This window comes from Notolepis coatsorum, assembly GCF_963971535.1.
Source record: "Notolepis coatsorum genome assembly, chromosome: 3".
Taxonomy (NCBI): Eukaryota; Metazoa; Chordata; class Actinopteri; order Aulopiformes; family Paralepididae; genus Notolepis; species Notolepis coatsorum.
The window spans coordinates 118,333,052-118,357,194 of NC_140167.1; the positions used below are offsets into that span (position 1 = coordinate 118,333,052).

Below are 24,143 nucleotides of genomic sequence, written 5' to 3' on the forward strand. Positions count from 1 at the left end.
TTTCTGCGAGTGAGACATTCTGTGCTAGCAAAGTCTGACTACTAGCTCAAATCGACTGACTGCGCAAGCACTGTATCACATTAGCTCAGTGGTTCGTGGCGCGTGGGAAGGGCGGGAGACGGGAGGTGAATACAATTAGTTGTTTCACCTGTCATTCAATCAGTCTGTGACAGTCTGTCATCACTCGAAAATCTACTCGGTTTTACACGTATGATTGTGTACATACAGTAGTGTAATGAATGAATGAAAACTTTATTTAACAGATTGGAGAATGGCTACAATACAGTACGGATCAATACACACAATATTAAAATGGTGACGTGCTTTGAGCAGGATAAACTTATAATATACAGTGTTACAGTTATACAGTTACAGTATATACAAATATATAAATACTGCCATAAAAAAAAAAAAAAAAAATTATATATTTTTTTTTTGCAATAATTGAGAGGGGGTGCTGCAGCACCCCCCGCACCCCCCCTTCCCGCGTCCCTGCATGTAGACATAGAAAATGGTCATATAGATGGCAGTGTAGCTGGCAATGATGAAGTTGAGTCTGATGTGCAAATGAAAAATGATCATTCTGATGGTAGTGCAGTAGCTCGAAATGAAGTTGATCATGTGCAAATGGAAAATGATGATATAGACGATGAAGCTGGCAATGATGAAGATGAATCAGATTCTCACTATGAGAGCGATGAGGAGCAGCCGCCTAGTCAGGATCTGCTTATAAGGAGCCTAAGATATTGGGCAACATCCTACTCCATTAGTCTTGTTGCTTTGTCTGCTCTGCTGTCCATCTTAAAGCTATTTCACCCTAAGCTCCCTAAAGATGGAAGGACTCTGCTTGGAACACAATCTCATGTTGCAACCACTCAAATGCAAGGTGGCGAGTACTATCATTTTGGATTGGTGCGAGGAATACTTTCACGATTAAAATGTTTAAGTTTACCAGTGAACCTCACAACTCTTACTTTACAGTTCAATATAGATGGTCTCCCCCTCTTTAGGAGTTCAAGACTTCAATTCTGGCCTATACTTGCAATCCTGAATTGTGATTACACTAAGTCCCCATTTATTGTCGGTATATTTAGTGGTTTAAGCAAGCCAAAGTGTGTTGTTGAGTATCTGCAGAAATTTGTTAGCGACCTTAAAAATGTGCTGGCTAATGGCATTGTTCATAATGGTAAGAAATTGAATGTACAGGTTTCCTCATTTGTGTGTGATGCTCCTGCTAGGGCCTACGTTAAGAATATTAAGTCACATAATGGTTATTCAGGGTGTGACAAGTGTGACCAAGAGGGTGTGTGGAGGAACAAAATGACGTATCCAGAAACAAATGTCAGGCTCAGGACGGATTCGAGTTATTGTGATATGATTGATGAGGAACACCACTTGAAACAGAAACTCAGTCCTTTAACAGGGATAGTAAAGATGGTTTCTTCATTCCCAATAGATTATATGCACCTCTGTTGTCTTGGGTTGATGAGAAAACTGTTGCATATGTGGTTAAAGGGCAATCTAGCCACTAGGCTTCCTTCACAAACAGTTAACAGTATATCAAGCAAACTGCTGGTGTTACATTCCCACACCCCTGTTGAATTCAATCGCAAGCCAAGAGGTTTGAATGAGCTTGATCGTTGGAAAGCTACTGAGCTCCGATCCTTCATGTTATACTGGGGTCCTGTAGTTCTGAAGGATTGCCTTCCCAGTGAGTTTTATGACAACTTCATGTTGTTTTCAGTGGCCATGTATTTGTTTTTGTCTCCTGGAACTTCTGGCCAAATGGTTGAATTTGCACATAGATTAATGATATCCTTTGTGGGCCACTTTGGACAGTTGTATGGTACGGGTGAGATTGTGTTCAGTGTACACCAGCTTATACATTTAGCAGATGAATACAAACAATTTGGACCTTTAGATAATGTTTCAGGGTTCCCTTTTGAGAATTATCTTGGCCAAATAAAGCATCTTTTACGCAAGCCACACCAACCTCTACAACAGGTAGTCAAAAGGCTGTCAGAAATGCCACATGTTGAGGTTCCATTAGCAACAGATCAACCAGTTTTAAAGCACATTCATACTGATGGTCCACTTCCTCAACATTTCAGTGTTGCTCTACAGTACACAAAGGTCTCCAGTTGTCGTTTTACCTTGTCTACAAAGCAGGGGGATAATTGTATTCAGGTGGGAGATACAATTGCAGTAGTGCAGAATATAGTCCAGGAAGAAGGTGAGGTCTATGTGATCTACAGAAAGTTCAGACACCAAGAATTATATTACACTTATCCCTGCGAGTCCTCCCTCATAGGTACATACAAGGTTAGAGAGTTGTGTGATGAGATCGGGGTTGGTAAAATTAGCTTTATTAAACGTAAATGTGTTCTGTATCCAGAGGGAAATAGCCTCATAGCTATTCCAATAGCTCATCTGCAGTAGACATCTTATGATTCATGTTTTTGTCATTATAATTTTTTTATCATTAATATTCTAATTTAATTTATTGTACACAGAATGGAAAGTGAGGTGGTGCTCTGGGGCGTTGTACTGTTTCCAAATGGCGGAACTGCAACAGTTCTTTCCAGCTGGTTCAATCCAACGGAAGGTACATTATTATGGCCCCCAAAAAACACAAATTATTCAAAGGCCCTTAAAGAAAACATGATGCCCTGTGAAGGATGGACCACATATGACAAAATTCGGCTCTTAATTACTTGTGGTAAGTATAGTCACTGCTATTGTTGTCTAATGTGAATTGTTCCTCATACTTCTTATTAATGTCATGCTGTATTTTCTGCTTGTTCTTTTACAGACTCATTTGTAAAGGCCAAGCAACATGAAGACAAGTACGTGACTACTGGATGTCTAACCACTGATTTGGAATCTGAAGAGGAAGCAGATGTACGTCGGAAAAGAAGAGCAAGGTACAGTTGAATTCCTCGTGATAGTTTTTGGTTAAACAGAAATGGGCCATGGGCTGGCTCCTGAACAGTGTCTCAAGGATTGCTCAATTAATTGAATTATCCTGGGAGCCTGGGAATGTTAAATGTTTTTTTTTTTAGGACAAATCATATGCACGCAGTGGAGTCAGATGAAGAGCCAGACAGCAGGGTGACGCGAAGATATGCCAAGCCACCTGATGTTCATTTCCCAGGTATAGTGGTGACACTTGTCAGTTATGACACTAACTGCTACACCTACTTTAAGTATTGCCATGTATAATTCCATTTATTTATTAATACAGTGCAGCCAGAATCCAGCCAGTACCCCTCGGTGCCAACATCAAATGCAAGCAGTGGTATGTCATTATTTACTAACATAGCAGAACAAAATGTAGTTGCATGAGAGCTTTACAAGCATTTAGTTCCTCTGTCAATACATCCAAACATATCAGTCAGGTTATGTGTTCAAAAGTTACAGTGTCCACTATTCATGTCTTGTGTTCCCTTCTTTTAGTCTCTGGAGGAAGCTGCTCGGTCTCTGGAGGAAGCTGCTCGGAGAATAACCAGCCTAATAATGGTAAGTGAATCACTTCACACTACTAAGTCAGGGTGGAGCCGGTGGACAGATTGTAAATGTGCTTTTGATAGCATTCATTGTTCATGTTTTGTTGTGTTCTCTCATTTTAGGCTTTGGTGGAAGCTTCTTGGCACAGTTGGAGTCAATGGACCACTGCAATGATGGTAAGTAGATTAATAAACTAGATATAGCTATGTGATTCTCTCAGCCACTCTTGTGTCTCCAGTCTGTTTCAATAGGTGGCGGTTGGATTACTAGTCCTGCCTTACTGGATACCTTACTGACTGGAAATGTTAGTTAAATGGGTGGAAATGTAAAGTTGAGTGCATATATGAGTAGCTTATTCAGTGTCTCACTATTTTGCAATGAGCTGTTAATGCTGGCATGATATTATATGAGAACTTGTATTTTACAGTGACTAATTACGGTTATTTTAATCCATTTCAGGAGGGAACCACACTGGACAAGTAAGGAATGGTATGTATTTTGCTTGCTACTGTATATGGTGCTCATTGATACTTTGATGGTGCTTACCTTATTTTGTTAATTCTGTCGCTCTTTCTCTAGGAAAGCCAATGTATAACTCCAGCCCCTACCACACTGTGCCATCAGAGCGAGCAAGGAATGGTATGCATTTCTCATCTTAAATGTTGTTTTTTTGGGTAAAATTCCATAATTCGTGTTCAATGTAAACAATGATGTGTGTCCTTTATTCTCTTTCTATTAGACTTCAATGCCAACTATAGCCGTGGCTCCAGATCAGCTGACTTCAACTCACATCGCCTGGGTAAAGATGCCTATATTCCACTTTACCCCCCGCCTCCCCCATACACAATGACCTAATGTGCAATGCTGATGCCATGTTGATTTCTTCAGCTTCAGCTCCTGAAACGCCGCGGGGAAGATTCCATGGAGAGCCCAGTCAAATGTTACAAGGCAAGTATCATTTTCTGATGCATTGAGAAACATATGTCCCTTGTGACTTTACAGTCTTTGTCACTTTTTTTTTCATGTAATTTGTCATGGTGTTTATAGGCTTAATATTTAAGCACTTAATGGTTACTATAAGTTAGGGGTGCAAAGACTTAAGCGTCACATTTAAATGTAAATAGTAACGTTGTTGTCATGTGATGATCCCTTTAATTAGACGTGATTTGAATGTGCTGAAGGCCCTTATTGCTTAGTGTCATTCTAAATGATTGAAATGGTGAATCTATCCTTGAAATTTAATGTAAAACCAATTGTTTTTCTTCAAGACTTTGCTGCCAACAAAAACACCAGGATGCTTGCAGAGCTACTCGTGGAGGTGAAGCAAATTTCACATGACGTTCAGTTTCTGAAGACTGAAATGGCTAAATCCACCTTTAACGATCACGGAGCTGGACCTGAATCACAGAGAGAAGAAAACTTCCCCATCGTGCTGCCACTCACCAATGAGGAGCAGTTTGATGAGGCTGAAGCTGCACTGAAGGACGAAACAGTCCGTCGAAAGATGGTGAACATTTTTGTATTTTGTTAAAAATTTATTGTTTGAAATCTAAGTGTTTATAATGTCTGAATTGTAGGAGTGGAGGCATTTATTTAGTTTTTTGCTTGGATGTGTGCTTGGCATAGAAATATTGTGAAAATAGCCTTGCAATGATATGCGGGATGATATTTATTTCTTAGTCAATATTTGACAATTCATTTAGCTAATTTGTTTGATGGTATTGTTTGTTGAGTTTTGACACAGTAATGGTCTTTCTTTAGAGTTAATAAAAAAAAGTCTTAAAATGTGTACTTAAAACATCATATTCTGTCCATTTGACATAGTACAATGTACACTTTAGCACACTCACTTTTTTTCCTCTCCAATCTGTTAAGACAACCCGCCTGGCATTAATCGGAGGGACCAACTCAGAAAATATGATCCGGCGAATGCTATCCGCTACCATGACAAACTGTCTAGCATGCATCTTCAACTGGGCGGGAAAGGGACCGAAGAGGGCCTTCAAGGACACACTGATGCAGGACTGCATGTTTGGTGAGTCAATCTGCACCTCAAAATACTAGGTTTACTACAGTGGATTTAGCTATTTTGATGATGGATATTTCATTTAATTAAGTATTTTCACTTTTATCTCAAGTAAATACGAATGGATGCATTTTTATCACCATGGAATGAGCCTGATGGAACATGCAACCACTCTTAAAGAAACACCTCACCCATTTCCAACCTTAACGTCATATAAGTGGTCCTCTGTAATGCTCACAATAAGATTTTTTACGAGCATTAATGTGGATCAATTATATGACTATGGGGTTGAAAATGCACCTAAGGCCACCTGAAAATCTAGTACACTAAAAAGGACACTGTTCACTTTGGAATGGAACGTGCCCACTGCAGCTTTCTTGTTTATCTTTAAGTATTCTTTTTTTCTTTTTTCCCAGCGGCTGCTCGTCAATTTGACCGCAAGTTGACTGACTTGATATACAGAGATGCACTGCAGAAGTGGCTGCGTTATGCACCTGAGAGGAATGGCGGGATACGAAGAAAGACAAAGACTTAAAAGGACAAATGGTTTGGAGGACAGTGGGTTTCATGGGAGTTGGATCATTGGAAGCTGATCCAGGGGCAACATTTATCTCCAGCATCTCTGGTTGCAGCTGTCGCGTGCATGCGTGCGTGCATATGTTTAGCCCCTAGTTTAGCCTCCAGGACCACCCCCTAATTTAGCCTCCAGGATCACCCCCTAGTTGAGACTCAGCCCCCCTCAGGACCACCCCCTAGTTTAGACTCAGCCCCCCTCAGGACCACCCCCTAGTTTAGACTCAGCCCCCCTCAGGACCACCCCCTAGTTTAGACTCAGCCCCCCTCCAGACCACCCCTAGTTGAGACTCAGCCCCCCTCAGGACCACCCCCTAGTTTAGACTCAGCCCCCCTCAGGACCACCCCCTAGTTTAGACTCAGCCCCCCTCCAGACCACCCCTAGTTGAGACTCAGCCCCCCTCAGGACCACCCCCTAGTTTAGACTCAGCCCCCCTCAGGACCACCCCCTAGTTTAGACTCAGCCCCCCTCCAGACCACCCCTAGTTGAGACTCAGCCCCCCTCAGGACCACCCCCTAGTTTAGACTCAGCCCCCCTCAGGACCACCCCCTAGTTTAGACTCAGCCCCCCTCCAGACCACCCCTAGTTGAGACTCAGCCCCCCTCAGGACCACCCCCTAGTTTAGACTCAGCCCCCCTCAGGACCACCCCCTAGTTTAGACTCAGCCCCCCTCCAGACCACCCCTAGTTGAGACTCAGCCCCCCTCAGGACCACCCCCTAGTTTAGACTCAGCCCCCCTCAGGACCACCCCCTAGTTTAGACTCAGCCCCCCTCCAGACCACCCCTAGTTGAGACTCAGCCCCCCTCAGGACCACCCCCTAGTTTAGACTCAGCCCCCCTCAGGACCACCCCCTAGTTTAGACTCAGCCCCCCTCCAGACCACCCCTAGTTGAGACTCAGCCCCCCTCAGGACCACCCCCTAGTTTAGACTCAGCCCCCCTCAGGACCACCCCCTAGTTTAGACTCAGCCCCCCTCCAGACCACCCCTAGTTGAGACTCAGCCCCCCTCAGGACCACCCCCTAGTTTAGACTCAGCCCCCCTCAGGACCACCCCCTAGTTTAGACTCAGCCCCCCTCCAGACCACCCCTAGTTGAGACTCAGCCCCCCTCAGGACCACCCCCTAGTTTAGACTCAGCCCCCCTCAGGACCACCCCCTAGTTTAGACTCAGCCCCCCTCCAGACCACCCATAGTTGAGACTCAGCCCCCCTCAGGACCACCCCCTAGTTTAGACTCAGCCCCCCTCAGGACCACCCCCTAGTTTAGACTCAGCCCCCCTCCAGACCTTAGTGTGACGATGTACCTTGGCACGCTGGCACGCCACACAGGAGGCCGCCCATACTTTGACGTCCTTCCTAAAGCCCGGCCAGACGAACTTGGCCCCTACCAACTTGACCGACGCCTTTACCCCAGGGTGTGAAAGGGCATGAATGGTGTCAAATACCCGGCGGCGCCAGTCAGTTGGAACCATGGGGCGGGGCTGGCCAGTGGAGACATCACAGAGGAGCGTGGCGCCGCTGTCGTGAAACACCACATCCTCAAGTCGAAGTCCTGTCACAGCCGTCCTGAACGCCTGAAGGTCTGAGTCGGTGAGCTGGTCAGCAGCCATGGCAGCATAGTCGATGCCCGGGTGCACAGGGCTGACGTGCGCCCGGGAGAGGCAGTCTGCCACCTGAAATGCTAATTGTTGGTTTTGCATGCTTATTCAAGTTCAGAAGGTTGTCAGTAGTCGGTAGTCTGAATGGAGTGATGATTAATGATGGATTAATGGATGCTATTTATAGTGTGGATGTGAATATATTATATAGATGTACATCTCTAATGTGTCTGTATAATACTCTGAAGTATTATACTTAGTTTAGCAATAGGTAAAAGTGTTTTTAGATAGATTTAACTTTTAGATTTGATTCTGCGTTGGAATTTTGGAAAACACTTCCTGGAAGATTCTATAGGGGTTCAAGGTTCAGAGTTCTGTATGAATATTTTCAATAACTGTTATTATTCTGTCATTTTTGTATGGGAGAGTCAGCTGAATGTCAGCTGATCTGGAGCCACGTGCGTAGTTGGCATCGAAGTCTAATAGAAAGAGAAGGGACACGCATCATTAAATAGTTTCTGTTATGGTTTGTAACCGACCCCAATCGCACAACACAAGACAGGTATGAGAGTAAGCCAAGAAACGGGCATTTATTGAACAGAAGGAAAAACCGGCACTGTCCCTTTAAGGGAGAAACACAAAATACTGGAAATAACAAGAGGGGAAAGGTACAGTGCCTTTAAGAGGCGAGCTGGCTAAGGGGAAGGCAAGGGGAACAGGGCCGGGGCAAGGGAACAGGGCAGGAACAGGGAGGAACTAGGAGGAACTGGACAGGGAGGACTAGGAGGAACTAGAGAGGGGAGAAAGGGACAGAGGCCCGCGGAGGCGGGCTGGGGACAAACAGGGTAAGGCCTTGGAACAGGGCGAGGGCAGGAGCTGCATACTGGAAAAGAGTAAACACACAGTGAGAAAATGTTCCAAAACACAATCCCAAGTGAAAAATATCTTCGTGTAAATACACAGTGAGAGTGAAGTCCAAAAAACAATCCAATGTGAATAATATCTTCGGTGTGAAACAAACACACAGTGGGAGATGTAAAGTCCAAAAATATTATCCCAGTGAAAACAAACAAAGGCACACGCTGGGTGAGTGACTGTCTGATTAAAAAGGTGGTAATCTTCAGTGTTATAGAAACACACGAAAACGGAATTTGATCAAGACAGTCAGTAAAAACTCACCCAGACGTTTGTGCGCAAAGAGCGCTGGAACAGCAGCAGGGCGAGAGCGTCGCCACCGGGGAGCCGGCTGTCCGAGCGGAGGTCAGAGTGGTGCGCCACTGCTTGGAGTGCGCGCCGGTACAGAGAGACGCATCTGGAGTGCGTCTGCGTGGAGGAGCGTGCCAAGCTCGGAGGTCTGGATGATGCGCGTCTGCTGGGAGTGCGCGCTGGTACGGAGGAGCGTGCCAAGCTCGGAGGTCTGGATGATGCGCGTCTGCTGGGAGTGCGCGCTGGTACGGAGGAGCGTGCCAAGCTCGGAGGTCTGGATGATGCGCGTCTGCTGGGAGTGCGCGCTGGTACGGAGGAGCGTGCCAAGCTCGGAGGTCTGGATGGTGTCTGGGCGTATGCAGCGCGGAGGTCTGGATGTGCGTCAGGACGACTGCTGCGCGGAGGTCTGAAGTGGATCACTGGGATGCCTCCCGTGGAAGTCTAGGGAGCGCAGTCCAGTCTCTCCCTCAGGCAACGGCGACAGGAGGCGAAGGCTGGAGCACATCTTTACGCCGGAGATAAAAACAGCATAGACAGAACAGAGGACCTCCCGAAGGAGTCTTGATGATAGAGAATATGATACCGAAAGTTACGGCATGTTACAACACGACCCCACCAGGAACAGAGTGGAAGAGCCAGGTACTTAAAGGCCACAGGGGAACTAATTAAATCGCACCACAGGTGCGAGAGGTAATTGATAATCGAACTAAAAGTGTGAGTTCGGCACCAGACCAATCAAACACATAATGACAGGTAGTACAAGGGTGTGGCCGCTGAGAGCAAACGAGAGTAATGAACAAGAGGGTGGGGGCTAGAGAGAGTGAGTGAGAAGGAAATTCCCCAACAGTAGGCTTAAAGGAAACAGAGAGAGTAGGTGAGCAGCGGACAAAACCTCACAGTACCCCCCCCTCAACGGGAGCCACCCGGCGACCCAAAAAAATACAGACAGAGTGGCAGGGGACAAAACAAGGCAAAAAACAAAAGGTACTGGCCAGGCCAGCAGGGGAAGCCACAACAAAAGTGGGGCAAGCAACTGGGGCAGGGTAGCCGGGGGGTAAACTAGGGAGCTGAGGGGTAACCATGGTAGCTGAGGGGTAACAAGAGGAGCACCCGGAAAAGGGCTAGCAGAGGGAAGGTTAGCTGCCAGGCACTGATAGCTACAGGGCCTATGCTAGCTGTACTGCTACATCAACATAGAGGCTGCGCAAGCTGCCGGAGCTAGGCTAGCAGAGGGAAAGGGTAGCTGCCAGGGCACTGATAGCTACAGGGCCTATGCTAGCTGTACTGCTACATTAACATAGAGGCTGCGCTAGCTGCCGGAGCTAGGCTGGCAGACAGGGCTGGACCAGCATGAGAGAACAAGCTAGCTGGAAGGGGCAGACCCAGCAGTGAGAGAAAACTGACCCTGCTAGCTGAAGGGGCAGTCCTAGCAGTGTGAGATAAACTGACCTTGCTAGCTGAAAGGGCAGTCCTAGCAGTGGGATAAACTGACCTTGCTAGCTGAAAAGGCAGTCCTAGCAGTGGGAGATAAACTGACCTTGCTAGCTGAAAGGGCAGTCCTAGCAGTGGGATAAACTGACCTTGCTAGCTGAAAAGGCAGTCCTAGCAGTGTGAGAAAAACTGACCTTGCTAGCTGAAAGGGCAGTCCTAGCAGTGGGAGAAAACTACACAAAAAGTGGAGGCCATGCAGAGGGACCGGGTTAGCTGCCTGGGCCCGGCTAGCTACAGGGCCTATGCTAGCTGCAAAGGCTGCATTAACATAGAGGCTGTGCTAACAGCCGGGGCCAAGCAAGCAGACTAGGGCCATGCAGAGGGACTGGATTAGCTGCCAGGGCATGGCTAGCTACAGGGCCTATGCCAGCAGCAAGGGCTGCATTATCATAGAGGCTGTGCTAGCAGCCGGGGCTAAGCTAGCAGACTGGGGCTCTGCTGAGGGACTGGGTTAGCTGCCAGGGCATGGCTAGCTACAGGGCCTATGCCAGCAGCAAGGGCTGCATTAACAATAGAGGCTGTGCTAGCAGCCGGGGCAAAGCTAGCAGACAGGGGCCATGCTGGTAGTAGAAGCCTAACAAGCTGCAGGGGAGCCAAACAGGGCTAACAGGGAAGCAAACAGGGGAGTCAACAGGCTAACAGGGGAGCTAACCGGGGAGACTAACAAGCTAACAGGGGAGCTAACCGGGGAGACTAACAAGCTAACAGGGGAGCTAACAGGGCTAACAGGGAAGCTAGAGGGGAACTAGAGGGAACAAGAAAAAAAAAAGGCAAACTCAACATACACCGTCTGTGCTGGCTGGGGTCGTCGATTTGGGTGGGGTCGTACTGTTATGGTTTGTAACCGACCCCAATCGCACAACACAAGACAGGTATGAGAGTAAGCCAAGAAACGGGCATTTATTGAACAGAAGGAAAAACCGGCACTGTCCCTTTAAGGGAGAAACACAAAATACTGGAAATAACAAGAGGGGAAAGGTACAGTGCCTTTAAGAGGCGAGCTGGCTAAGGGGAAGGCAAGGGGAACAGGGCCGGGGCAAGGGAACAGGGCAGGAACAGGGAGGAACTAGGAGGAACTGGACAGGGAGGACTAGGAGGAACTAGAGAGGGGAGAAAGGGACAGAGGCCCGCGGAGGCGGGCTGGGGACAAACAGGGTAAGGCCTTGGAACAGGGCGAGGGCAGGAGCTGCATACTGGAAAAGAGTAAACACACAGTGAGAAAATGTTCCAAAACACAATCCCAAGTGAAAAATATCTTCGTGTAAATACACAGTGAGAGTGAAGTCCAAAAAACAATCCAATGTGAATAATATCTTCGGTGTGAAACAAACACACAGTGGGAGATGTAAAGTCCAAAAATATTATCCCAGTGAAAACAAACAAAGGCACACGCTGGGTGAGTGACTGTCTGATTAAAAAGGTGGTAATCTTCAGTGTTATAGAAACACACGAAAACGGAATTTGATCAAGACAGTCAGTAAAAACTCACCCAGACGTTTGTGCGCAAAGAGCGCTGGAACAGCAGCGGGGCGAGAGCGTCGCCACCGGGGAGCCGGCTGTCCGAGCGGAGGTCAGAGTGGTGCGCCACTGCTTGGAGTGCGCGCCGGTACAGAGAGACGCATCTGGAGTGCGTCTGCGTGGAGGAGCGTGCCAAGCTCGGAGGTCTGGATGATGCGCGTCTGCTGGGAGTGCGCGCTGGTACGGAGGAGCGTGCCAAGCTCGGAGGTCTGGATGATGCGCGTCTGCTGGGAGTGCGCGCTGGTACGGAGGAGCGTGCCAAGCTCGGAGGTCTGGATGATGCGCGTCTGCTGGGAGTGCGCGCTGGTACGGAGGAGCGTGCCAAGCTCGGAGGTCTGGATGGTGTCTGGGCGTATGCAGCGCGGAGGTCTGGATGTGCGTCAGGACGACTGCTGCGCGGAGGTCTGAAGTGGATCACTGGGATGCCTCCCGTGGAAGTCTAGGGAGCGCAGTCCAGTCTCTCCCTCAGGCAACGGCGACAGGAGGCGAAGGCTGGAGCACATCTTTACGCCGGAGATAAAAACAGCATAGACAGAACAGAGGACCTCCCGAAGGAGTCTTGATGATAGAGAATATGATACCGAAAGGTACGGCATGTTACAACACGACCCCACCAGGAACAGAGTGGAAGAGCCAGGTACTTAAAGGCCACAGGGGAACTAATTAAATCGCACCACAGGTGCGAGAGGTAATTGATAATCGAACTAAAAGTGTGAGTTCGGCACCAGACCAATCAAACACATAATGACAGGTAGTACAAGGGTGTGGCCGCTGAGAGCAAACGAGAGTAACGAACAAGAGGGTGGGGGCTAGAGAGAGTGAGTGAGAAGGAAATTCCCCAACAGTAGGCTTAAAGGAAACAGAGAGAGTAGGTGAGCAGCGGACAAAACCTCACAGTTTCAATGGTGCCACCCTGATAAAATAAAAAAGCTACTGTACATTACAGTAGATTTCATTATCTGTTCTCATGCACGCCTGGTGATACTAAATCCAAATTGAACTCAGGCATTTCAAAGAGAATATGTATGTGCAAAGGTTCAGAGTTCTGTATGAATATTTTCAATAACTGTTATTATTCGGTCATTTTTGTATGGGAGAGTCAGCTGAATGTCAGCTGATCTGGAGCCACGTGCGTAGTTGGCATCGAAGTCTAATAGAAAGAGAAGGGACACGCATCATTAAATAGTTTCAATGGTGCCACCCTGATAAAATAAAAAAGCTACTGTACATTACAGTAGATTTCATTATCTGTTCTCATGCACGCCTGGTGATACTAAATCCAAATTGAACTCAGGCATTTCAAAGAGAATATGTATGTGCGAAGGTTCAGAGTTCTGTATGAATATTTTCAATAACTTATTATTCTGTCATTTTTGTATGGGAGAGTCAGCTGAATGTCAGCTGATCTGGAGCCACGTGCATAGTTGGCATCGAAGTCTAATAGAAAGAGAGGCATTTCAAAGAATATGTATGTGCGAATTAATTGGCTTTAATAAATGGTTAAAGCAATAAATTGTCTGTTTCTTTGTTCATAGAGCATGTCGTAAAGCAGCTGTTCTCAACCTTGGTTTCTTGAAGAAAAAAAATGCGAAATAGCCGATCTACAAGCTTGCAACATATTTTCGAATATTCACCTATAGAATGGCATAATTATAATCAAGTTTGGAGTCCCCAAATATTTTTCCTGTGAGGTCTTTGTATAAAAAGGTTGAGAACCACTGCAGTAAAGCATATGGACCATTTCAGCATGTTTCAACCTTCCTCTGTATGTTTTTAATATGTCTCATTTAAGCCAAAAATAATCACTTTACTCTATTTGGTGTTTTAAAGTTCTGCAGGGGTTGCTCCAAGCCTGTCTATCAGTGACATCACTGCCATTCAGGCATATGGCAGTAATGTCACTAGTAGACACCTTTTAGCATGCTCCCGGTGGAACTACAACTAATAATATAATTTAGATGTAAAGTGATTATTTTTCTTTATTAATGAGGCATATTAAAAGCATACAGAGGAAGGTTGAAAAAGTGCTGAAATGGTCATTCAATAATATCATTATTTCAATGTATAATGCAATATATATATATAGTTGAATCAATGTTGATGCAATGCTACATTATTTCAATGTTGATCATATCATAGTTGAATCAACGTTGATTCATTGTCGGCTTTCAAATTGAAATTTCTAAATTTTGGTTGAAAATCCAATGTTCTTTCCATGTTGATCATAGCGAGCACTTTCAATGCCATTTTCTATGTCTGATATCAATGTTGATTCCAATCTTCAGCCTGACAAAAACACAATGTTGATTCAACGATTTTTTGCTATCTGGGGACCCTCTACCTGGACATATTATAGGCCTATAATAATAAAAAATGTGTGGAATGCAATTGCTTGCCTTGTATTTTTTCTACTGTTGACCAAACTTCTTTCTTGGCTTAATTGAGTAGTATATCAATGGTTAGTATGAAATGTAAATGCTAAGAAATGCAGAGTAAACAGCTTGAGATATGCTATTCACTGCATTTTCACATGTGCATGTATGAATGTCTTATAGATAGCATTAGGATGTGTAGAAGCACAAGTCTCTCTGCCACTCCCCTGAAATGCTATTATATAGTGAATATAAATAGCCCACATATAATGTGGGCTGATTAATACAATGATGCTTGATTGTGTAACAACTGGTGATACATATGGCTAATGTAAAATAAGTCAGCTAGCACAGCTAGCATTTAATGTTCGAAATTGCCGTCATCGCCTAGTGATATAATGTAAATATTAAAGTAGCAGATATGTAAATGATATATCGCAACAGTGATCAATGCACATTGTATTAATAAGTACCAAAAATTGCTGTAACAGTAGTAGCAGAGCCGTATAATTAGTTCTGCCGTTCTGTACCGTTGAAATCAAGTTGACAGGAAGCCAAATTGGAACTACAGGTAGCTCCGTGAACCATGTGATATCTTGTCGGCGAGATCAAAGCGTGTCGCAACTCTCAATTATACGGCTCTGGTGTAAACTAAACAGCCATATGTGCAGTTAGACAGTTACTAACAATCCTACACAGAATCTCTGACTTCAACAGCATCCCCTTAACAATTGTATGTATTGGGCTGTACTGTATTGTACCCATTCTGCAATCTGTTAATAAAATGTTCAATCAATCAATCAATACGTATTTATACCTAATGTACAGTCCCCTCCCCATCATATACTCTGTCAGGATCTAGGGGTAACAGTACTGTATATTGGAATACCGTTTATGTCACAAATGTATCAGTACTAAATACCTATATGTCCCTATGCCATAAATGTCATGTATGTTGTGTATGTCATAAATGTCTATATGAATTGAAAATGGGGAACCCTGATGGAAACAAGACAAACGTCTTTCTCAGGTCTGCATCCCCTTAACAATTGTATGTATTGAGCCGTACTGTATTGTCCAATAGGGTCCAGCTGCAGACTCGGAGCCTCGAGGTCCAGATTGGTACTTCCGGCCTGCCACAGGACTAATGCGGAAGTATCTCGAAGTACGTCTGACGTAATAGTCCTGTGGCAGGACTATGCGGAAGTATCTCGAAGTACGTCTGACGTATCTCGAATTACGTCTGACGTTTCTCTACGTTTAGCGAACATTAAACGTTGTATTCATAAAATAATATAAAATCAGCAGCATGGGGAGGGCCGGGGGGAGGGGAGGTACAGGTAGTAGAAGATAGAGGTACAGGTCACATAATTATAGTACAGTGGAGAAGTAAAAAATAAAATAGAATAAAAAGGCAGTGTAAACAATATACAATATTATTAACTCTAATAAGCCGTGGGTCTGCATTGTATAGAGCGGATCCCCCGGCCGTATTCAAGCGCTGGAGCGCTTTGCGATGGATCAAACTGTATTAATATAGTAGTTGGCTAGTTGCGCGCTTCTGGCCACCTCCCGCAGTGCGCGCATACACACATACTGTCTGTAGCTATACAGTACGTGCAAAATTAATTGTCAAGACTCAAGAGCCAATCGCACAGGTTGCCTCATCTCATCTGGCTCTGCAAATAGATCTAGAGTCTGAATATCATATATACTGTAGCCTGCTGATGATCTCTCTCGAGTCAAATCCATTCTGAGAACGGAATGCAGTGCCCGCGACGAGGGTCTTGATTGATTGATTGATTGATTGATTGATTGATTGATTGATTGATTGATTGAAAATTGTATTAACAGATCATGCTGGACCTACAAAAGGCCTTTGACACTGTCAATCACTCCATTCTTGATTGAACATTTTATTAACAGATTGCAGAATGGGTACAGTACAGTACTGCTCAATACACACAATTGTTAAGGGGATGCAGACCAGAGAAAGACTTTCGCCTTGGGGGGGGGGGGGGGGGGGGGGGGGTCGGGGTCGTAGAGGGGTGGGGGACACTGTACAACTGTACAAGCAAAACTGTACATTGGAATATTGACAAAACCATACTTGGTAATTTACTGTACATTGGAGGGGGTTGGGTTACAACACAGGAGCAGAGTATAAACAACAGTACAGGAATGAGAAACAGTACTGTACTGTTGTTTATACTCTGCTCCTGTGTTGTAACCCAACCCCCTCCAATGTACAGTAAATGACCAAGTATGGTTGTCAATATTCCAATGTACAGTTTTGCTTGTACAGTTGTACAGTGCCCCCCCCCCCACCCACCCCTCCTACCCGACCCCCCCCCCCCCCCCCCCCAACCACCTCCAATGTACAGTCCCCCCCCCCCCCCCCCCACCTACCCAACCTCCTCCAATGTACAGTTTCTACGTCAAATGTATATACTCTCTTTTCTGGACTATTTTTGTATCACAAACAATACTGTATTTGCAAATCTGGTATGTCATAAATGTATAGATGTAGCAGTACTGTCTATCTGTATGTCGTGTATGTCATATGTTATGATGAATTGAAAATGGGGGACCCTGATGTAAACAAGACAAAAGTATTTCTCTGGTCTGCATCCCCTTAACAATTGTGTGTATTGAGCTGTACTGTACCCATTCTGCAATCTGTTAATAAAATGTTCAATCAAGAATGGAGTGATTGACAGTGTCAAAGGCCTTTTGTAGGTCCAGCATGATCTGTTAATACAATTTTCAATCAATCAATCAATCAATCAATCAATCAATCAAGACCCTCGTCGCGGGCACTGCATTCCGTTCTCAGAATGGATTTGACTCGAGAGAGATCATCAGCAGGCTACAGTATATATGATATTCAGACTCTAGATCTATTTGCAGAGCCAGATGAGATGAGGCAACCTGTGCGATTGGCTCTTGAGTCTTGACAATTAATTTTGCACGTACTGTATAGCTACAGACAGTATGTGTGTATGCGCGCACTGCGGGAGGTGGCCAGAAGCGCGCAACTAGCCAACTACTATATTAATACAGTTTGATCCATCGCAAAGCGCTCCAGCGCTTGAATACGGCCGGGGGATCCGCTCTATACAATGCAGACCCACGGCTTATTAGAGTTAATAATATTGTATATTGTTTACACTGCCTTTTTATTCTATTTTTACTTCTCCACTGTACTATAATTATGTGACCTGTACCTCTATCTTCTACTACCTGTACCTCCCCTCCCCCCGGCCCTCCCCATGCTGCTGATTTTATATTATTTTATGAATACAACGTTTAATGTTCGCTAAACGTAGAGAAACGTCAGACGTAATTCGAGATACGTCAGACGTACTTCGAGATACTTCCGCATTCTCGAAGTCAACTTCCTGCCTGTTGTTGCTAGGCAACTGCAGCGTGGGGGGTAACTGCCCCGCCTCGTACATTGTGTACGGTTCATTTAGTGCAGAAACGGATTGTTAAAGCGTCAAATTAAAGACTATCAAGCGGAATTTTCTTCAGTCCTTCACAATGCCAAAGAGCTGCTGTGTTACGCGTTGTACTAATGACAAAAACAGAAATCCAAATCGCAAGTTTTATACCATTACGGAGGAAAAAGTGGCTGGTGGCTAACGTTCGGCTAACTCGCTCTGCTGTTGTGGTCGTGGTAGCTACATGCTAAGCTAACGTTAATTACATCATATCGAACCGATAGGAGCTTATCTTATCTAATCTTACGTGGATGTTTGACCGGGTAGTGGCACACGTGGTACCACCACGTAAGATTAGATAAGATAAACTCCTATCGGTTCGATATGATGTGATTAACGTTAGCTTAGCATGTAGCTACCACGACCACAACACCAGAGCTAGTTAGCCGAACGTTAGCCGCCAGCCACTTTTAACTCCGTGATGGTATAAAACTTGCGATTTGGATTTCTGTGTTTGTTTTGTTATTAGTACAAAACGTAACATAGCAGCTTCAATTTGGGTATTCGAGAGTTGGCCATGTCTGTATGTGTTTTGTATGGACATTATGTCAAGTCAATCAGGGGGAGCTTCTTTGAATCATATCTCGCCTTAGAATCACCAGAAAGGCTTTCGAAATAGTGAAATGCCATGTTGGCCTCAATATTTTCAAAACAAATCGTATAAAAATGTTATGAAATGAACAAGAATGTGATAAAACATGTAATAAAAACGGACCTCAACACATGCATTTGATACTAGAAATCCGTATGGTCCCCCTATACCAAGTTGGCGGCGGTCTCGTGACGTCAGAGTGTCTTCGAGAATAGTCCTGCCACAGGACTATTACGTCAGACGTACTTCGAGATACTTCCGCATTAGTCCTGTGGCAGGCCGGAAGTACCAATCTGGACCTCGAGGCTCCGAGGTTGCAGCTCGACCCTACTCGTATTGTACCCATTCTGCAATCTGTTAGTGTTAAATAAAGTTTTCATTCATTCATTCATACGTAGGAAAAATACCCACCAGTAAAATTATGTGACCAGAGTGACGTGTTCTACCCTGACGTCACGTGGTAGACAGACGAATGCGGAAACGATAGTTGGTTTTGGATTACAACCAAAACAGTGGACATGTTCTCGTTTTAAATCATCATTTATCAAACAATTGATAAGATATTGCATTGATTTAAAGCTGATCTATAAACGTTCCATCGTTCTAGGTTCATCCATCGACTCTGAAGTACCTGTGCTGCATCGATAAACATGGAGGTAAACTAGTCGAGAAATAAGCTTTAGCCAGGCTAGCAGGTAATGCATGCACTAGTACTAGGCTGGCATTCATGTAGAGATGCAATAGTGTGTTCGTAATTAAACTACCAGAAGAATACGCACACTGTTTGCATTCATTTGTTGTTTTACTAGCTAACAGCGTTAGATTCTGATGTGATAGTCGTCGTCGTCGTCCATCAGCATCAACATCACCATTTCTAAATGTTTACGTCACTCACTAATGTTGATGTGTGCTATTGCAGTATTTATTGTGTCTAGCCCGTTGATGGGCCATAGTTTCATGTTGATAAGCCATAGTGTCATGTTGAATTGCAGCAGCGGGACCCTGGTGGAAGTGGGCCAGAGGCTGTGACTTCACCCCCAGCGGGTACGCCAAAGTCAAAGGTACAGCACCAACCACCTCCAGACACATGCCTTCTCTATTTGAATGACCACATCAAACAAGAGGTGGACGCAGGCAAATACTGCGGCATGGTCATGCTGGACCTACAAAAGGCCTTTGACACGGTCAATCACTCCATTCTGATTGACAAGCTAAAAGCAATTGGTTTTGATAGTCTATCAGTGAGCTGGATGCAATCCTACCTTGAGGGGAGGGAACAGATGGTGGAGGTAAACGGTACCCTATCCCCCCCCTCACAGTGAGCTGTGGTGTTCCACAAGGAAGCATACTAGGACCGCTACTGTTCCTAATTTATGCAAATGACATGTCGTCATCTTGTGACTGCAACTTGTTCCTGTTTGCGGACGACTCAGCCCTGCTGGTCTCTGACAAGAACAAGTTACAGGTTGAAAAAACCCTCAGCTCGGAACTAGGCAGAATCTGCATATGGCTCGCTGATAACAAACTATCATTACACATGGGCAAAACAGAGTCCATTCTCTTCGGTTCAAATAACAAACTCAGCAAGACCGACGGCTTCTCAGTTACAGTGGGTGACAATATTGTCACAAGGAAAGATGAAATTACCTACCTGGGTTCCATCCTAGAGGCTAATCTCTCCTGTGACAAAATGGCATCCAATGTAATAAAAAAAGTCAACCAACGAACTCGATTCTTGTACCGGATCTCCTCTCTGGTAAACAAGAACACCCTGAAGACTCTGGCAGGAGCACTCATTCAGGGGTACTACGACTATGCTTGCACCTCATGGTACCAAAGCACCTCAAAGGCGCTAAAAACAAAATTACAAACATCTCAAAACAAACTGGTCAGACTACTGCTTGACCTTACTCCTAGAACCCACCTCACCCCTGCCCACTTTGACAACCTAGGATGGCTTAGAGTAGACGACAGAGTACAACAACTTGCAATGGGCCTGGTCTACAAGATACACTACACGACCAAGGTACCCATGTACATGTCAAAATACTTCCCAAAGGTCAGTGAATACCACGATCACAACACCAGAGGGAGCTCCACAAATCATGTTAAACCCAGATTCGGCTCTAATAAGGGACTAAACACGTTTCGCAATTATGCCACATCAATGTGGAACGCCCTACCCAAAGCTGTAAAGGAATGTGGATCACTACCCACTTTCAAAACCTCTCTCAAGGGACACCTACGGGAGACTGCAATTCAACACTGGCCCCTGTAAATATCCTAACCCAACCCCCTCCAATGTACAGTCATTTACCTAGTATGGTTTTGTCAATAGTTCAATGTACAATTGTGTTTGTTTGTACAGTGTCTCCTCCCCCCCCCCCTCAATGTACAGTGTTACTTGTTTATACAGTGTGCCCCCCGCCCCCCCCCCCCCCCCAACCACCTCCAATGTAAATTACCCAGTATGGTTGTCAATATCCCAATGTACCCAACCCCCCCCACCCAACCTCCTCCAATGTACAGTTTCTACGTCAAATGTATATACTCCCTTTTCTTGACTCCTTCTGTATCACAAACAGTACTGTATTTGCAAATCTGGTATGTCATAAATGTATAGATGTAGCAGTACTGACTATCTGTATGTCATGTATGTCATATATGTCTATATGAATTGAAAATGGGGGACCCTGATGGAAACAAGACAAACGTCTTTCTCAGGTCTGCATCCCCTTAACAATTGTATGTATTGAGCCGTACTGTATTGTACCCATTCTGCAATCTGTTAAATAAAGTTTTCATTCATTCATTCATTCAGCATTGATTGAAAATTGTATTAACAGATTGCAGAATGGTACAATACAGTACAGCTCAATACACACAATTGTTAAGGGGATGCAGACCAGAGAAAGACTTTCGTCTTGTTTACATCAGGGTCCCCCATTTTCAATTAATCATAACATATATGACATACACGACATACAGATAGACAGTAGTACTGTTACATCTATACATACCAGATTTACAAATACAGTACTGTTTGTGATACAAAAATAGTCTAAAAAGAGAGTATACATTTGAGGGGGAAGAAACTGTACATTGGAGGGGGTTGGGTTTGGACATTTACAGGGGCCAGTTACGAATTGCAGTCTCCCGTAGGTGCTCTTTTAGAGTGGTTTTGAGGTGGGTAGTGATTCACATTCCTTTACAGCTGTGGGTAGGGCGTACCACATTGATGTGGCATAATTACGAAACGTGTTTAGTCCCTTGTTTGAGCAGAATCTGGGTTTAACATGATTTGTGGAGCTCCCTCTGGTAACTAAGCACACCTTAGTTATATATGAACTACATGATGTGAAATAGGGATCCGAAAACAGGGTATCTTATTGGAGAATTTCCCCAATGCCAAAATACTGATCCTAAGAACCATGTGTAATTATGTCAGAAATCACAGAAGGATGTTGGATCTCTAGTGGTGAAAGCGTGATTATGCCATTTAATTTGATCAGCGACCCTACACCCTACACCAAACCTACACCCAGATTTTCCCAAGGGGATCAATAAAGGAATATCTTATCTTAGACAAATGGTTGAAATCTATAGTGTTCAGTAAAACGAATGGATCGGATCGGTACTCCGTATCGGCTGATACCGAAAGTTAGGTGCTCTTAACCGGATGTAAAATAGTGGTATAGTATTAGCATCCCTAATTTGAAAGCCAGTGTGCTGCATGCATGTCCTTTGCAGTGATAACGATGATTAACAGCATATAGACGTATTCACAGGTACTAGAGAATCTCTTGTGATGTTTGGTTCTTCTCTGACTTCCATGAAACACTCAGCTGGACACGCTGTCTAAAGATGACCTCATCAAGTTCACCAAGAAGCAGATGGCTGCTATGCAGAAGATGAAGACCAAATATGCAGGTAGATAACTGTATACTGTGTGTGTGTGTGTGTGTTGATGTATTGTAATTCAGCCATCAGAAACCCTTGTGTCTTTTTTTTAAGATTTGGAGAAGGAAGTTGCGACCATTAAAGACCAAACAAAATGCAGTAAAGTCAGTTCAGAAGACGGCATACTGATACAGGTATGTATGAATTAGTCTAGAATAGATATTCTCCACCTTGATATAAGTCTTTCTCTATTCGCTCTTGTGCAACTCCTCCATGTTGCGCATAGGGCTATCCCTAACCCTAATGTTGCATTGATAAAGTAGTTTATCATATTGTGATGAAATTATGACATCATTGCACATAACCACCACATATTAACTCAAATTTATTTAAAAATAAGAGCGGTTTGATATCACTCTTAACATTATCATGCTGTTAAATTGTATTATTTATGTTGTGATTTTGCATACTGTTCACATATTGTGATATATATATATATATATATATATATTATATAAATATTTGAAAAATTCCAGATGATTATCGTGATATGAATTTCTTTCCTAGTCTAGAATAGATATTCTCCACCTTGATATAAGTCTTTCTCTATTCTCTCTTGTGCAACTCCTCCATGTTGCGCATAGGGCTATCCCTAACCCTAATGTTGCATTGATAAAGTAGTTTATCATATTGTGATGAAATTATGACATCATTGCACATAACCACCACATATTAACTCAAATTTATTTAAAAATAAGAGCGGTTTGATATCACTCTTAACATTATCATGCTGTTAAATTGTATTATTTATGTTGTGATTTTGCATACTGTTCACATATTGTGATATATATATATATATATATATATATATATATATATTATATAAATATTTGAAAAATTCCAGATGATTATCGTGATATGAATTTCTTTCCTATCGCCAAGCCCTAGTTGATTGATTGATTGAAAACTTTATTAACGTATTGCAATATGGGTACAATACAGTACGGCTCAATACAAACAATTGTTAAGGGGATGCAGACCAGAAGAAGACTTTCGTCTTGTTTACATCAGGGTCCCCCATTTTCAATTCATCAAGACATTTATGACATGCATGACATACAGATATACAGTACTGTTTCATCAAGACATTTATGACATGCAAGACATACAAATATACAGTACTGTTTAAGAGAAAGAGATCATAAAAAAATATATACATTAGAGGGGGGAAGAAACTGTACATTGGAGGTGGGTGGGGGGGGGGGGGGGGGGGGGTTGTACATTTACCGGGGCCAGTTTCTAATTGCAGCAAACCGTAGGTTGCTCTTTGAGAGCGGTTTTGAAGGAGGGTAGGGATTCACATTATTTTACGGCTGTGGGTAGGGCGTTCCACATTGTTGTGGCATAATTGCGAAACGTGTTTAGTCCCTTGTTTGAGCCAAATCTGGGTTGAACATGATTTGTGGAACTCCCTCTGGTGTTGTGGTCGTTACACATGACTATATAAATATTCCTTGGCCAACATCCTTGTTAGTATGAATAGTACTAAGGTGTGTGTGACTGTGTGTGTGTGTGTGTGTGTGTGTGACAGGAGCTGACAGAGCGGATGGATTCTCTGTTATTGGAGAAAGCAGAATCTCATCAGGGTCTTGTGATGTCATGTAAAGACCATGAGAAGACAAAGCAGCAGGCCAAGGTGAGTTAGCAATCGACAACTAATCGATTTGTTGATTTCATTTGAGTTTCCCATGGGCCATGTGCAATAATATAAAAAACACCTCTTTAAATCTCGTACTTACCCAAGATGAGCTTAACATCGTTAAAATCGCATAAACATCATACACATATGCATAGAAAT

At 44.1% G+C, this 24,143-nt stretch overlaps 1 protein-coding gene across 2 annotated transcripts in view; it reads left to right on the top strand.

Moving 5' to 3' along the window:
• The first annotated feature begins 18,686 nt into the window (after window positions 1-18,686).
• Window positions 18,687-24,143, top strand: part of gcc2 (GRIP and coiled-coil domain containing 2) — a 67,519-nt gene continuing 62,062 nt past the window's right edge. The window contains exons 1-6 of one of the 2 annotated variants that reach the window (XM_084310727.1): window positions 18,687-18,741; window positions 18,993-19,041; window positions 19,378-19,446; window positions 22,231-22,315; window positions 22,400-22,479; window positions 23,877-23,981. In XM_084310727.1, the coding sequence (XP_084166853.1) occupies window positions 19,036-19,041; window positions 19,378-19,446; window positions 22,231-22,315; window positions 22,400-22,479; window positions 23,877-23,981 (345 nt within the window). In that variant the 5' untranslated portion in view covers window positions 18,687-18,741; window positions 18,993-19,035. Of the gene's footprint in view, window positions 18,742-18,881; window positions 19,042-19,377; window positions 19,447-22,230; window positions 22,316-22,399; window positions 22,480-23,876; window positions 23,982-24,143 lie in introns of those variants that run through there. The other variant, XM_084310726.1, reaches the window with a different exon arrangement.